This window comes from Podarcis bocagei, assembly GCF_964188305.1.
Source record: "Podarcis bocagei genome assembly, chromosome: 1".
Classification (NCBI taxonomy): domain Eukaryota; kingdom Metazoa; phylum Chordata; class Lepidosauria; order Squamata; family Lacertidae; genus Podarcis; species Podarcis bocagei.
In genome coordinates this window covers 138,242,460-138,257,990 of record NC_138125.1, presented here as the reverse complement: position 1 = coordinate 138,257,990, position 15,531 = coordinate 138,242,460, and the positions used below count along the sequence as shown (strand labels likewise).

Below are 15,531 nucleotides of genomic sequence, written 5' to 3'. Positions count from 1 at the left end.
TATTTTCACTAGCTTCATATAGAGCTGTGACCATTTTCTGGGATTATCCATGTCAGAACTCTGGCAAATGTATTCACTTTTAAGTAGACCGTGATAATCTGCTATAAGCATAAAACAGAAATAAGTTTAATTGGTGTATGAAATGGAGAATTGAGCAGGCTTTATTTGCAGAACTAAAGCCAACATGGCGGGGTGGGTAAGCGTTAAGTGTCATTCCTGGAGTAGGAAAGGCCACATGCAAATCCCCACAGAGCTATTAGATTCATGGGGTGACCTTGAGCCAGTTAGTCTCTCCTCCTTGCCTTATTCTCAGTGCTGTTGTGATGATAAAATACAGTGGGGAGGAAATCTATGTATACTACCCAGAGCTCCCGGGGGGGGGGTGGAACAGAACTATAACAGAGATGGGAAAATACTTTCTGCAGTTAGCCTGCACTGGCTAAAATATCTCTGCCCTTCCACAGCAGACTGCCTTTGCACCCAGAAAACCTACAGAGGCCTGGAACAGAGAGAAAAAATGTGTCACATCAACTCTTCTCTGTGTCACAAAGGAAACCCAGCATTTGAGCAATGCCTTACAAATCTTGCTCCTTCGATCAGAAGATGAAATGAGCATCACCACAAACACACAAGCCCTCCCCCACCCAATGAAGTAGCACTTCCAGTGGCTAATCAGAGAAGAATGTAAGTGACAGTACTTCTAATCGTATAATCATTACCTAGATAGGGCGCTGCTGTGCTGCAAGAAGGGAAGAAACTACTCAGCGGAGTGGGTGAAAAGCTATGCTCACTTCTCCATTCCTTAGCAGTTGCACTAAGGGGTAAGTAGTCACCCATGTTACTTGTGTTACCATTCTGTGAAACATGGGGACCTTTCAAAGCAAAATGCCAATAGATGACCACTTCTACTCAGCTATACGTCCTATTAAATTCAAGGGGTCTTACTCCCAGGTGTATGACAACAGCCTATTCTTCCTCCAAGCTGACAATAATATATTATAACATGAGTTGCTCTTCTCTCTCCCCATCGTCTAACAATATAGCGCCACATTTTTCCTCTCAGATTATTATGGCAATACATGTTTTGAAAATAACGCATTTCCCCAGAAACACAATGTTATTCACATATCTATAGCACAAACATACTGCTAATATCACTTTTAAAATGCAGTCGTTTTTCAATCCCTCTTTTCACCTTCCATATGTTACTGTTCTCAGGGGAAGATAGAACCTTTGAATACATACTGTTTTGAAGTTCATCCTTTTGGTCCTCTCTGTCTCTAATCCAGTCTGAAGCAAGAGGAAGAATGCAGAATGAAAAGGCTTTCAATTCCCACTTCTCTCATATTCACAAATGAAATAGAAATCTGGCTCTTAGTGAAATCTTAGCATTTATGAATACATGTACATGCTCAAAGGATTCAGGAACAATGTCACTGAGAAGATCTGCCCTTTTGCAAAACACAGGAATGCTCTCAAAAACCAGCTGATAAGAGTTCTATTATACTTGCCTACAAGGTTAATCAAACTATCTGACCAAACCACTGCAGCTAGGAAGTAAGCACAATGTCACAGTTCTCATGCTGCAACCACCGGCAGAGGAAGAGGAGTGCAGAGGGAGTGCACCGCCCCCGGCAGCGCGATCCTGGTGGGGTGCCATCGTGGCTGCCCCCCCCCCACGCTGGGCACCACGCCCCTGTGGACGGCACACCATGCCCCTGGGACGCGCGCCAACCCCGCCCCCGCCTGCTCTCCACCCCACCCCCCCAGTGCTGGAGGATGAAGCTCCGCCACTGGCTGCAGCCGCACAATGAATCAAGTCTGGGTTGACAACAGGAGACTGGGGGAAAGGAACCCCTGAGTGACGTATGTGGCCAAGTTGACTGCAAGTTACTAATCACTACTTCAGCATGATTGCAACTTTAAGCTCCAAAGATCTGAGCTACTTCAATCTCAGCTGAATGCAAAATTTGAAATCTGTCATTATCCCAGTCATTAGAATCTCATCACATCTGATGACTCGCAAAATCAGGTTTTGATTCAAATTCAAACATCTGTTTAAGATAAATAATTTCAGAGAAGACTTGGGGGTTGAAACATCATTCATCTAATTTAATTACAAGCCATGCTATTTGGATAATTTTGTAAGGAAAATGAAAAAGTCCAACAACTTAATGCTGACAGTCTCTCTTGCTATGTTAAAGTTCCAGGCTAAAATACAAGTGGGGAATCACCCCCTATAAACACAAACGTTTGAAATTTAAATTAAAAGCTATGCATTTTTTATTCACTGTAACATCAGGCAGATACAAATAATAATAGAAAAGGTGTCAGGTTTCCTAATAATTTTATACAGTGGAACCTTGGGTTGCAGACGTAATCCATGATGGAGGCACGTCCGCAACCCGCAGTGTTCGTAACCTGCAGCACAGTGTCTGTGCATGCACGTGACACAATTTAGCACTTCTGCGCATGCGCAAGCAGCGAAACCCGGAGGTAACCCAAGGTACCACTGTAATCAACCAGGGATAAGGTTGATTGTACAATAAGAGTTGCTATATAAATGGTGCAAAATATAGGCTGTTACACATGCATAAGATCACATTGAAATATACAGTGGTGCCCCACAAGACGAATGCCTCGCAAGACGAAAAACCCGCTAGACGAAAGGGTTTTCCGTTTTTCGATGCGCTTCGCAAGACGAATTTCCCTATGGGCTTGCTTCGCAAGACGAAAACGTCTTGCGAGTCTTGCGATTTTTTCCGCTCCCCCCCTTTTCTAAGCCGCTAATAGCCTTTTAGCCGCTAAGCCGCTAAGCCTTTAATAGCCGCTAAACCGCTAAAAGCGCTAAGCCGCTAAGGCGCTAATAGGGTTGCTTCGCAAGATGAAAAAACCGCTAGACGAAGAGACTCGCAGAACGGATTAATTTCGTCTTGCGAGGCACCACTGTAATTCCCCGCCATACTTAGAGAGCCCGGCAGGCCTGTGTGACTCTCACTGATGCTTACTTTAATACAGGCTCAAGCAGACAAAAAATTCACAGCTTAGAATAAGGAAAGCTGGGAGACAGTGGGAAAAAGGCAATTATCAAACATCTAGGAATGGAAGATCAGAACCACCCATCTTAAGCAAATGCAGGAGACAATTCTGGCAATGTTTAGTCACTTAGTACTAACCCTTAGGCTTCCACGGCTACCCACTGACATGCGCTCATCTTCATCTGAAGCCTACAGGGAAGCAAGTAAAGAGGATACCAGACAACCATTTAAAAAAGACGGAAATGCAACACTGAGTCAATAATCCAGGGAGAGGTTTTAATGATGAAATACAAGATAAGGTACCAAAACACTACACAGCCTAACGTATATATGAAACATTCAGCAGGGAGGGGAAAAAAACCCAGCAAAATGAAATCCAAAAAAAGAGAAATATCTAAAGCATTATTAGCTTTTTATGTTCCTTGTAGTTATCTGAAAACATTTCAGTTTATGTGAAGGAGATACATAGAAGTTAATCTATTTATTTATTTATTTGTTCATTAAATTTATATACTGCCCTTCATCTGAAGATATCAGGGCAGTTTGCTTGATAAAAATACAGGATAAAAGAAGAAAATAAAGTTAGAACAAAAACCAATCAAAACAAAACAACCGCCCCCCAAAAAACCCACACATTTAAAATTCCATAGAATATTAATCAGCCAGAGGCTGGTTATAGAGAAATGTTTTTGCCTGCCAGCTAAAGATGTATAATGAAGGCACAGACAAACCTCCCTGGGAGAGCATTCCACAATTAGGAGCCACTGCAGAAAAGGCCTGTTCTCATGTTGCCCCCTCCGGACCTCTCATGGAGGAGGCACATGAAGAAGGGCCTCAGATGAGGATTTTAGGGTCTGGGTCAGTTCATATGAAGAGCGACGGTCCTTATGGTATACCACTACTAAGCCGTTTAATGCTTTATAGTTCAAAACCAGGACTTTAAATTAGACCCAGAAACTTAATTGGCTGCCAGTGTATTCTGGCCAGGATCAGTGTAATATGCTCAAACCATCTTGCCCTGATGAGCAACCTGGCTGCTGAATTCTGCATCAGGTGAGGTTTCTAAACCATCTTCACTGAAGAATCTTCAGAGGCAGCCCTATGTATAACATGTTGCAGTAATCTAACTTAGAGGTTACCAGAGCAGACAACAGAAGTTAGGCTATTCCTGGTGCAGCTAGACCACCAGCCAAAGCCAATGGAAGGCACTCTGCGCCACTGAGGCCACCTGAGCATAGGCGCCAACTCTGAGGGGACCTGGGTTCTGGGGCACCCACAAAGTTGTTACTGTGAGTGCCCAGCCGGTCAACCCAATGTGGCGCGCATGCATGACCTCACACAGCATGCTGAGGCCCAACGTGGCCTGTTGCACCCTCCGAAAGCTCATTGCAGCTGCATGTGACGTCATGCGTGTGACATGTGTGATGGTGTGTGCGTGTGCACACTGGGCACCCACAATGTGGGGCGGAACCCAGCGTGCCTGCACCTGATCCTCAAGCGACAGCAAAGGATCCAGGAGTACCTCCAAGCTACTGGTAGCATTAAGCACATTTAAGATCCATGCAGACATAACGGTGGTTAAAATGAAGAACAGAGGGAACATGTATATGAAAGAGGAAAGGTGATCCCATGATCCCTGCAGATGATCCCATCCTGCTCCCAATTCATTCAATTAAAAAATAATCAATGTAGGGTTTTGTTTCAGCTAAATTTGCAGAGGTGCTCCATAAATCTCCACAAAGAAGATTAATTTTAGTCATTAATTTTTATTCATTACTTTTAAAATGAAAGTTCTAGCACAAAGTGCAAACAATACTGACCGAGGCATTTCTTCTGGATTTACGGGTGTAACGCTCACTATCTTCCTATCAAGGAGAAGGAAAGACAGAAGATAAAATGTAAGGGAGAAGCATGCATACAGAACTTTGAAAGAAAAATGTTAGGGTCAAGAACTCAGCAAGATTGCACCTGATGATGAAAAATGGTACTCAAAGATAATTCAGAGAAAATAGCAATAGGTATTTCACCATATCTGAAATCCATTGTTGTTCCAGACTCAGAAATCTATTGTGTATATGAAATCTCATGACATAATTATTCCTTTTGCAAACCCACTTCTATTCCGTAATATGCAACTGTGAGCTAAGGAATTCTATAAGCACACATTCTAATTGTTCTGAGTTCATAGACTGAGAAGCTCGTTTTGGTACTTCTGTTTCCGATAGTCTACACATGTGGGGTACACTTTAACCTGTGCTGAGTTATAGTTATCTACATGGCCAGCAGTGATCAGCAGTATTTAGGGACCGGCTAAAGCTCAGTGGCAGAGCATCCCTGGTCCCTGGCTCAATCTCCAAGTGGGACGAAGAAAGATTCCCAGGAGACTTGTGCAAATAACGCTGAGCAACATGGACCAAAGGCAGCTTTCTATATAGCCTCCTCACATTAAACACATAGATGTCCCAGGAAGAAATGTACGAGGATTCTTGGGCAAAGTATCAACAATATGTTAACATTTCTCATACACCTCTCTTATTAATGTTTATGTTCATTAAGATGTTTCCTCAAACCACCACCATGCAATTGTACCCATTATTCATAGAATCATAGAATCATAGAGTTGGAAGAGACCACAAGGGCCATCGAGTCCAACCCCCTGCCAAGCAGGAAACACCATCAGAGCACTCCTGACATATGGTTGTCAAGCCTCTGCTTAAAGACCTCCAAAGTAGGAGACTCCACCACACTCCTTGGCAGCAAATTCCACTGTCGAACAGCTCTTACTGTCAGGAAGTTCTTCCTAATGTTTAGGTGGAATCTTCTTTCTTGTAGTTTGGATCCATTGCTCCGTGTCCGCCTCTCTGGAGCAGCAGAAAACAACCTTTCTCCCTCCTCTATGTGACATCCTTTTATATATTTGAACATGGCTATCATATCACCCCTTAACCTCCTCTTCTCCAGGCTAAACATGCCCAGCTCCCTTAGCCGTTCCTCATAAGGCATCGTTTCCAGGCCTTTGACCATTTTGGTTGCCCTCCTCTGGACACGTTCCAGTTTGTCAGTGTCCTTCTTGAATTGTGGTGCCCAGAACTGGACACAGTACTCCAGGTGTGGTCTGACCAGAGCAGAATACAGTGGCACTATTACTTCCCTTGATCTAGATGCTATACTCCTATTGATGCAGCCCAGGATTGCATTGGCTTTTTTAGCTGCCGCGTCACACTGTTGGCTCATGTCAAGTTTGTGGTCAACCAAGACTCCTAGATCCTTTTCACATGTACTGCTCTCAAGCCAGGTGTCACCCATCTTGTATTTGTGCCTCTCATTTTTTTTGCCCAAGTGCAATACTTTACATTTCTCCCTGTTAAAATTCATTTTGTTTGTTTTTGCCCAGTTCTCTAATTCCATGGAGAGTAGTGGGAAACAGTGTGGAAGATTGATTATCGTGCTTGAGATTAAAGCACCTCCTGCTCCTGTGTGCCTGAAGGATGCCTCATGCCTCTCCCCTTTCTCACATCTCTAACAGTTAGTGCATATAAGTCTGTACATGGAAACTAGAGGCTAATCAACAGGTGTCAGCAACATTCTTCAGCAATATGACATGACATCCCAAAGAAATGCTTTGGATTTTAAAAATGGCAGGGTGGTTTCTGAGAGTTAGTACACCATATCAGTCTTCCAGCTCTGAAAAATGTTTTAACAACTAGAGTTCAGGAATGAAAGCACATCTTCAGGTGGAGATAACAGTTATGCTACATAGTTTATTCAACATGATGGCCAGTTTTAGACAAATCTGGATTCTTAGACAAAGCCTACCATCCACTGCTCGATGTCGCCAAACTTTGTATCCAGACCATAATATTTCTATGAAAGAAAGAAGGTGGAAACTTAGATGAAAAAGTAAACTGCACAAGTTTATAGGCATGCCTACACCAAAGATTTTGCTTTAGTCAATAAAATACCTTGATTTGGTTTGACCAAACCATTACATGACTATGAAAGTCTCAAAAATTGGGCTTAATCTGCAAATAGCCACTGACATTAATACTCACTGCCTTCCAATTAAGGCAAGAGGGTGACATATTTCAAGGATCAAAAAACCTCAAACATAATCAGTGAAGTTCAGAGTAACATCGATCACACAAATCTAGCAACTAACCTAGAGGTCAAATAGCTACAGCCTCCTCTGTAGCATAGGCATGCCCTTTAAAAAAACATCTGTACAGGGGTGAGCAACTTATTCAGCATCAAGAGTCTCAAAGGAAATGCAGCATGAGCTGAAGGCCCACAGTTAATATGCACACTGCAGTCTCCACCCCCATAGGCCACTGTGGTACTCAATCTTAGCCAGAGCCTTTAAAAGTACGAAAATGCTTCAGGGACCCAGAAACTGGGAAACATGCAATGAACCTGTTTCTTCTACCAAGGTATTCATTTACTTCTCTGATTCAAGTGTGCAGAAAAAGTATACCATAAAGTGAGAACAATATCTGTGTGGTAAGTTTATCAAGCACATAAAAGAATAGGCACTGTAGAAATATAATTGCAATACAGAAAAATCCACACCCACAGACTCACAATCTAAATAAGGTAAGATACAAGGATAATAGAAAATGGAGTCAGAGGAATTAAAGAAAGGAGGTGAGGCACCAAGTGCAAAGAAAAAGTCAGATGAGGGAGATGGAAACGTTTTGAGCAGTTTGAGAGGCAAAAAGAACATTCCAAATATCCATGAGGGCAAAATGTTAACAGTGGAGTTGTGCAGTTTAAAAATGGATGCATGAGAAAAAAATGAAGACAACAGGGTTTGGGTCAGAACCTGTAAAGCAAAAGAGGAGGGGGAGGATTACAGGAGGAGGATGGGAACAGTGAAGTCACAACATGCATTGTGAGTACTTGGCTTTCCACATTAAAGGGGAGCTTTAAAAGGAACTTATAGCAGTCTGGAGAGGCACAAGTCAGAAACATAATGCATCATTCTTTTTCTGCACATCTGAATCACCTCAGTCCAGACGATTTCAAGAAAGAGAGAAAGCAAATGAAGAGAAGGCGACTGCCCAATCTCCTTGATACCCCTCCCAGCACAAGAAAGCTCAGAAGTTGCATGTCCCCTCCTCCCCTGCAAACAACACGTTGCCCACCCCTGCATGACAAGGGATCTCTGCAGCACCACACAGACAAAGGATCAAGCAAACGTGCTCATGCAAGACTGCAAGCCAGAGCGTCTCTTCTGAAGGCACTGAAGCATAAATTGCTTTCCACAAGGCAGCTTCTCTGTTCAGAATGGCAGCACTGTTTAAAGTCAGTCCAGCAGTAATAGGTTGCTGAGCACTGTTAGCAGGGCATATTATTCCATAGAGAAAGAAGTGGAGAATGATGCAACAGGCCTGAATTTCTGACCCAGTTCAGTCAAGATTTATTATAAAGGAACATTTGAGCAAAAACAGTGGCTTCACACTTTGCTTGACTTAAGTTTCAGGGGCAGGAATGAGGTAAAATTATTCTATTGGGATTTTTACAAATTGAGGGAACCCTCTGCTAAAAAGTCCTCTCTCTTGAAGGTTGATGGGTGCCATAAATAACAACTGTCCTGTATTGTTAAGAGGAAGATAAGCATTTCCATGCTAGGCAGAGCGACAATGGTGCTCTAATATTTAATAGACAGCTGCAAAGAAGAGACACTTCCTGACACACCAACTCCAGTAGAGATATTAAAACAGTTACTTATCTCTTAAGTAGATAAGTCACTCCTATTTCTTCCTGACACACTATTTAACAAGAAGCTCTGTTGGCTTACTGAAATGTGTTATTATATGCTTTCTATTTAGCTATTAGAGTGTTGCAGACACCCTTAAAATGTATTTGTTTTTTTCAGCAACTGACCCCAGTTACTAATTTTATGCTTCTTACAAGGGTGAAATTTTACCCATTAATTGAAGTTCAAATTATGTAAAAATACTGAGTGAGGGCCAATGTAACATTAGCACAAGAAGATTGAGATTTAGCATTATTTCACAAGCAGTTGCACTTGGGGCAGTAGTACACAAAGCTTAACTGTCACAGTGTATAAGAATAGCAGTTGCATTAGGAGCTATGCAACAACTTTCACAAATAGAAGACACCCACTGGATTTGGCTGTTACACTACACAAAATGGGTCCCACTAGCAGTACGGCTGTTGCACAAAATCAGTAAGCAGGGCCGACAGAATGCAGCCAATACTGAACAACCCATACTAACAATGTGCAAAACTTTTTATCCTATTCCTTTTATAGCGCCAGCCACCCCGTCCCCCATTCAGGGCGGTAGTGCCAGGAGGCGGGCGTGCAGCACTCGGTTCCAAATAGAAGCCGCACTTCAACTTTTCAGTCAGAATTTGGGGGGAAAGTACAGCTTATATTCGGGCCAATACGGTAAATCCCAATTGCAAACATTTCCTATAGTTCCATCCACATCAAGAGCGTAGTGAATCTGGTTAGCCCAGAAGGCAATAAGCCATACGTTTCTCCTGAATGTGAGGTATATGAGTTCAATGAAACCAATGTTCAAGACTCCCATTGTTCTAGGCGCATTTTGCGACTGGGAATTTCATTAGCGCAAGCAATTTCTGAGCTCTGGGCACAGTACTGCATCTAAGATTTCAGATTAAAACTGCCACTGCCGGAGTGGGAGGAGAAATTCCTGCCTGTTCGACTTCCAAGAAATCACTTCAGGGTAAGGCAAGCTGATGGGTTCCGCCTCTCAGCTCCCCTTACAGAACAGCAGTGTTTTCAGCAACCCTCAAAACCCTAAGAAGTTTAAGGTTTAAGGCTGGGGAAGAAAGGCTTCGTTTTTTGCAGTCTTCAGATGAAGACTAGACCATGTGAAAAATGGACATAATATTTTAGCTGCAGTTCATTCATTTTCAGCTTTGTATTCTTGTTGTTGCGCCCATGACCTAGGTTTCAGGTGCCATTTAGCTCCTAGCTTTCATATCTCAGTTTCTAACAGTGAATGAAACAAATTTATTTAAAAAGCAAGTGTTTCTGTGATGTCAGAGCAAGTGGTTTTGGACTAGTTTTCTTCTTTTTAAAACATTTACATGAACTCATAAGAGAATGTACCACACATATTTCAACAACCCAATCAATTTTAAAGGAAACACTTTCAAAGTAACTCTGCACAGAGGGGAGTTGTTAGTGGGGAAGGATATGATTGGTGACCATGGCATGAGCACCATCAATATGCCCCAATGACAACTATGGACACCTCTTTTGCAGCAGTGCTCACTACTGTATATTGCTGGAAGGGACTTCAGCATCCTCCCACCCCCAGGAACTGACTGAAGCCTCAGAGAAGTCTACAAACCTGGTTTGATAAGAGACAGAGCAATTAGCATACACAATGCAGGAAATAACAGCTCCAAGCCTCTGAAGAGGTATCTCCTTTAGTCCAAGACTAAAGCAGTCAAGCAACTTCAGCATTTTCAGAAGCTGCCTAATTTGCACGGCCATTCAAGAAGCATTAGTAAGTACAGTCACTGAAGTGAAAACATGCAAAGAAAGAACAGAATGTTGCCCAAGCAAAAGGAGCCTGATTGTCAGAATCCTGGGAGACTCATTAGTAAATAGCAGCAGGTTTACCAATGAAGACAGTTTGTGATTTAGTCTTCTATGATAATAATTGCATATGCATATCTTGAAGTTTTATTGAAAACTTCAACATGGGCTGTCACACAAATATACACTACTAAAACTTAGGATCCACAAAGAGTATTTTAATTTTACCATATATCAAAATCTGAAAGCTGTTTGTTGCCTGCAACAGCTATTCCAGTTTAACATTCTGCTGCTCTAGTCCAAGATTAAGTTATAACTCCAGCCATACACCAGAGTTAAACACCCACTCCAATGTGGCAACTTTGAATTACCCACTCCACGAGGCATCTTCCCATACGCAATTACTGGCTGAAAGCATGCCTTGTTTGGACTACGTCAATCAGTTATGAGGGAATGCAAAGTGATTATGGCTCTAAAAACAAAGCCACATGGACCGGTGTGCTGGTGTTGTGTGGCAGGTGCTATTTCAGCATTTGAAGTCACAGCCATGCCGTCATTTTAGAGCCTAGTAAAAAATCACAGTTAAAAAGAGCAATTATTGTGAACAAATCCTGTGATATTTCACCCGATTAGTACTATATCAGTAAATTAGCTGTGAGAGAAGCTGTTATTTGAGCAACTCACAACAATGTTGATGTTAATATAGTAGCAGAATTTTACATGCAGAAGCAAGAGAGTCTTAAAGATAAATTTCCAAGTAAATCCTGCTGCATACCTGACATATTTATGTGGGTTTAATTCTCAAGTGCCATCAGGTTTCCTGATGCAAAAGGAAAAGTGCATGCAATCACACAAGAGGCTAAGCAAACCCTACCTTTTGAATTTGATAGATCTACATTGGCAGAGGAAAGGAAAGAAAGGAGAAAAATAAGGGCAATAGCTTTTAGTAGGTACAGTTCACAAAGAACTCTTATTCCACATAAACCCATATATGAGAATGCAGAAATAAACCACAGTTCAAGACCAATTTTTTTCATTTATCAAGAATGCAAAATGTGCTTCAGCAGTGGAGGAAAATTTCACTGGATCCAATATTGTGGACAGAGATCCATATAAAACACAAAGAATGACTCTTGGATTGTTAAAACCCAGCAGTGTGATAGCTCTTCCAGTTCTTTAGACGCTGGCCTTGTAATTTAGGTAGGCACAGGATTCCAGAGTTGCATGGCTGTGCAGTTCTGGTAGACCAAGTAGAAGTTTCGGTAATAACATGAACACATAATTTCCTACCCAACTTCCACTGCAACTTATTAATGTAGCCATATCCTGAGAAGTATTATTAGTTGGCTTCACATTATACTCAGACTTCAAGTTCACCAGAAAAGGCAATGAAAAATGCTGATTTTTAAAGCCTTACATACAGTGCTAGGGAGCAGAGGCACAGAATAAGCTCCCGTAACAGAAGATAAACCACATATTTATACTGTAAAAAGTTCTTCACAATGAATATACATTGTTGATCCCCAACACAAATAATAATCAAGACTTTTAGACAATAATAGGGCATTTTTCTTTAACACACGCAATAGAAGTTTTACTTCTGCAGAAGTTTCTAGCACAAGAGGGGGGGGCCCACACTTCCTGCTTATCCAATTAGAATTACACAAAAGGAATTTTGCCAGTCCAAGCAAGCTCCCTTAGTTTCAGCATAAAGTATATCAAAAGCATACCACCCTTACCTCTGTGTAAATCATATTGCTGACTATATACCATGTCATACATATGTTGCATAATCACACTTTAAGCAGCCTGACCTTTCTACTTTAAATAGCAAACAATGGATCCTGACATTTCAAGAGTATCTTTATGGAAAATTACTTCAAGCAAACATTTTAAGCACAGTGTTGTAGCCCAGAGCTTGCAAGCTATTCCATAACATTCAAAACAGAATACAATAATCACTCAGTCCTCTCTAGATTAATTACAGCAGTGAAGTTTGGACTTTTGGTGGCAGTCCTGTCCTGCAGGAGCTGACGGCACACAGCGCTATTCTCCATAACCCTGAATCAGAAGAAGCTGTGCATGATCTGGACAGCTGCCCACATGCCCACCCCCAGGTCTCTCCAGTGACCATCGCTGCTCAGTTCTTCCCTCCTCAATAGGTGGTGGAGTGGGAATTCGGGGGGAGCCCAGCCAAGTGCTCAGTGCCATTGCCAAGGAGCAAAGGCTGGATTCTCATGTTTTGTGCAGCAGCCAGTAGGCTCCAAATTGAGATATTGCTTTCATAATTTTTGACCTGGCAATATATCACAAATCAGGATGTGTGTTAGGGCTGGGCGATATATCATTCAAAACCAGTTTGAAGTCCATATCATGATATGACTATCATAATTTTTGACCTGGCAATATATTGTGAATCATGATGTGTGTGCGCGTGGGCGCATGCTGTGCAAAAATCACGAGGCAGGAAAAACCATGAAGCCAGCCAGTGCCTCTACATAGCTCCGTCCCTATTTCAGACATTGTGATATAACAGTGTATTGTGAAGTTTATCTGGTGATATATCACAATGTTGAAAACCAGATATCGTCCAGCCCTAGCAGCCAGCTGGGCCAGAAGCATGCTCTGCACTCAAATGCTACTTTTTGTCCTGCCTAGTGCTGCTGCCCTCACAAAGTGGAAGTCACTCTTTGTGGAGGGCAGTGGCAACTGTCAGGACCAAAGCAGCATGAACACATCATGCAAAATGGCAGAGTTCTCTGAGACAGCAATGTTTCAACTGAAATGGCCAGCCCTGCTACTTGATGAGCACAGAAAAGCTTTTTCAGTTCTAACCAGCTATTGGATATTTGTTGCTGTTGTTTCTTCAACTGCTGTGCAATCTTATCATGGGTGGAGGGGAGGAAACAAAAAGATCCTGCAAGGTTTTTCACAAAGGTAATTTCCTGGCAATTGTAGACAATTAGACAGATGTTCTTCAATGTCTCCCCAATCTTGTACTGTAGATGACTGTTCTGTACACTTCCATAGCCAAGTCAGCATGTTACAGGGAAGAGCTTCCAGATGCTCAGAAAAAAGAAAATTGTACTCCTGCCCATTTTCGCCATCAACAATTATATCTGCATGCCCTGTTAGGACCTGTGCAGACTTTCACAAAAACTGACATTGAGAACGGCGCCCCTGAACTACTGATGGTCATATATATTGAAGTTGGGAAAGTGTCAGGAAGCGGCACCTGAAAGTAAAATGGCAACGTGCCCTAAACTAGAGAGCCAAATAAATATTTTGGGGTAGTCCTTAGAAAAGTGTCACAAAAAGTAATTCAAAATTTTCCTCAACATAACAGAGCACGCCTTTCTAATAGTTTCAGCAGTAATTTTCTTCCTGAACCTAAAAACATAAGACAGATGCCTCAAAGCACACAGCCTCTGCTATGTCAGCTAACATAGAAGGATTTTCTTCAGGGAATTGCACTTCAGATTCCTTTTCATTTGGGATTATTGCCCTCTCTCTTGTACACTGCAGAAGAACATTGTATTAAGCAGCAACTCTGCTAATTTATCAATGTTTTCAATAATCACAATTAACAAATTCAAAAAATGAGAAAGAGAAGGCTGTATTGAGAAGACTTTGACCTTTAAAACAAACAAAAAATACCTTAATACAGCACCCTATTAAGAAACAACAAAACCTAAGTGGGTGATATCACACTGGGTTGTGAAATGAAAACATATCAGGTGTATCAACAACTTGACATAGCTTATCTTTAAAACGTGAACAAAACTTGTTGGGAAACAGGGAAGCATATAAACATGACCTGTTGCAATAAAATGCACATTGCTCCCCGCAATTGGCTACTTTATCCCTCTACTTTACATGCAGGCGTGTTAGATCTAATTTTAAATGCTTCACACTGCATCCTTTAATATACAAGCACTGTGTTATTTTTTATTAAGCACTTTCCCATTAACAGTAGGTTTCAGCTTTCTTAGCCTTCCAGCTAAGAAACAGACCCTCCACCTTGCCTGGTGTCTGCCCTCTTACCCAAACCAACTTTGTTTTGATTGCCAGGTTGGGAAGGACTGCCCAGCGTGTCTGTGTCTGCTTTTTTTTTTTTTTTTTGTCTTTTATTTCTTTTGGAGGAGTAGTGTTTTGTTGAGGACGTTGACAGGATGGTTGGTGGTACCCTAACTGTGAGAAGTGAAGTTACATGGAAACAGGCAGAGGGTCTTCTCGGTAGTGGCGCCCTCACATCAGATGTCAAGGAGATAAAGAGCTATACAACTTTAAGAAGACACCTGAAGGCAGCCCTGTGTCAGGATGTTTTTAATGCTTGACTTTTTTTATGTGTGCTGGAAGCTGCCCAGAGTGGCTGGGGAAACCCAGCCAGATGGTCGGGGTATAAATATTCTTATATGTTTGGGGGACATTCTGAGCATTGTCAAATTTTATTCTATAAAATTGGTATTTTGTGGTGCTCAAGACAGTTGCTTAGATTTTCATATAAGCACAGGGGTCCAACTAGCCTGGGGATAACTTTTCTGTCTTAAACATAGAAACTTATGAGACAAATTAAGTATATCATGCAAACTAACAATTACAATTTCTGAAAACAATAAATAGCCAACACACACAATTGTTTGTAGATAAAAAATAGTTTAGACAGCCAACAAGATTACTTTGAAATAAAAGAAGTTGCAGCTGGTTCTCTCTCTGTTATGAACTGAAGATCCACAGGGAGGGGGCCAAGCCAACATCCCCATGTGATACCAGTGCAAGGCCTAGGCCCCTCTCTGTGTCCCATCAGATGAGAGCTGTACGCCTTGTATCAAGAGCCAGAGATGCAGAACTGACATCTTTGCTTTATGCAGTTAATATAACACACACACACCAGAAACTATTTGGTGATTTATAGGCAAATACTCTGTATCCAGGCCACTTTTTAACCAGCCATTA

At 41.8% G+C, this 15,531-nt stretch overlaps 1 protein-coding gene across 12 annotated transcripts in view; it reads right to left on the bottom strand.

The window, feature by feature from the left end:
- The window catches only part of LRRFIP1 (LRR binding FLII interacting protein 1), a 112,657-nt gene that overhangs the window by 53,193 nt on the left and 43,933 nt on the right, over nucleotides 1-15,531 (bottom strand). For 5 of the 12 annotated variants that reach the window (XM_081200732.1, XM_081200729.1, XM_081200733.1 and 2 more), the window contains exons 3-7: nucleotides 11,450-11,467; nucleotides 6,855-6,902; nucleotides 4,859-4,903; nucleotides 3,177-3,227; nucleotides 1,246-1,290 (exon numbers count right to left, since the gene is read on the bottom strand). The exons of 4 other annotated variants lie outside the window; for them this stretch is intronic. In XM_081200732.1, coding sequence (XP_081056858.1) covers nucleotides 1,246-1,290; nucleotides 3,177-3,227; nucleotides 4,859-4,903; nucleotides 6,855-6,902; nucleotides 11,450-11,467 — 207 coding nt within the window. The remainder of the gene's footprint in view (nucleotides 1-1,245; nucleotides 1,291-3,176; nucleotides 3,228-4,858; nucleotides 4,904-6,854; nucleotides 6,903-11,449; nucleotides 11,468-15,531) is intronic. 3 more of the 12 variants (XM_081200736.1, XM_081200739.1, XM_081200730.1) reach the window with 1 other exon arrangement.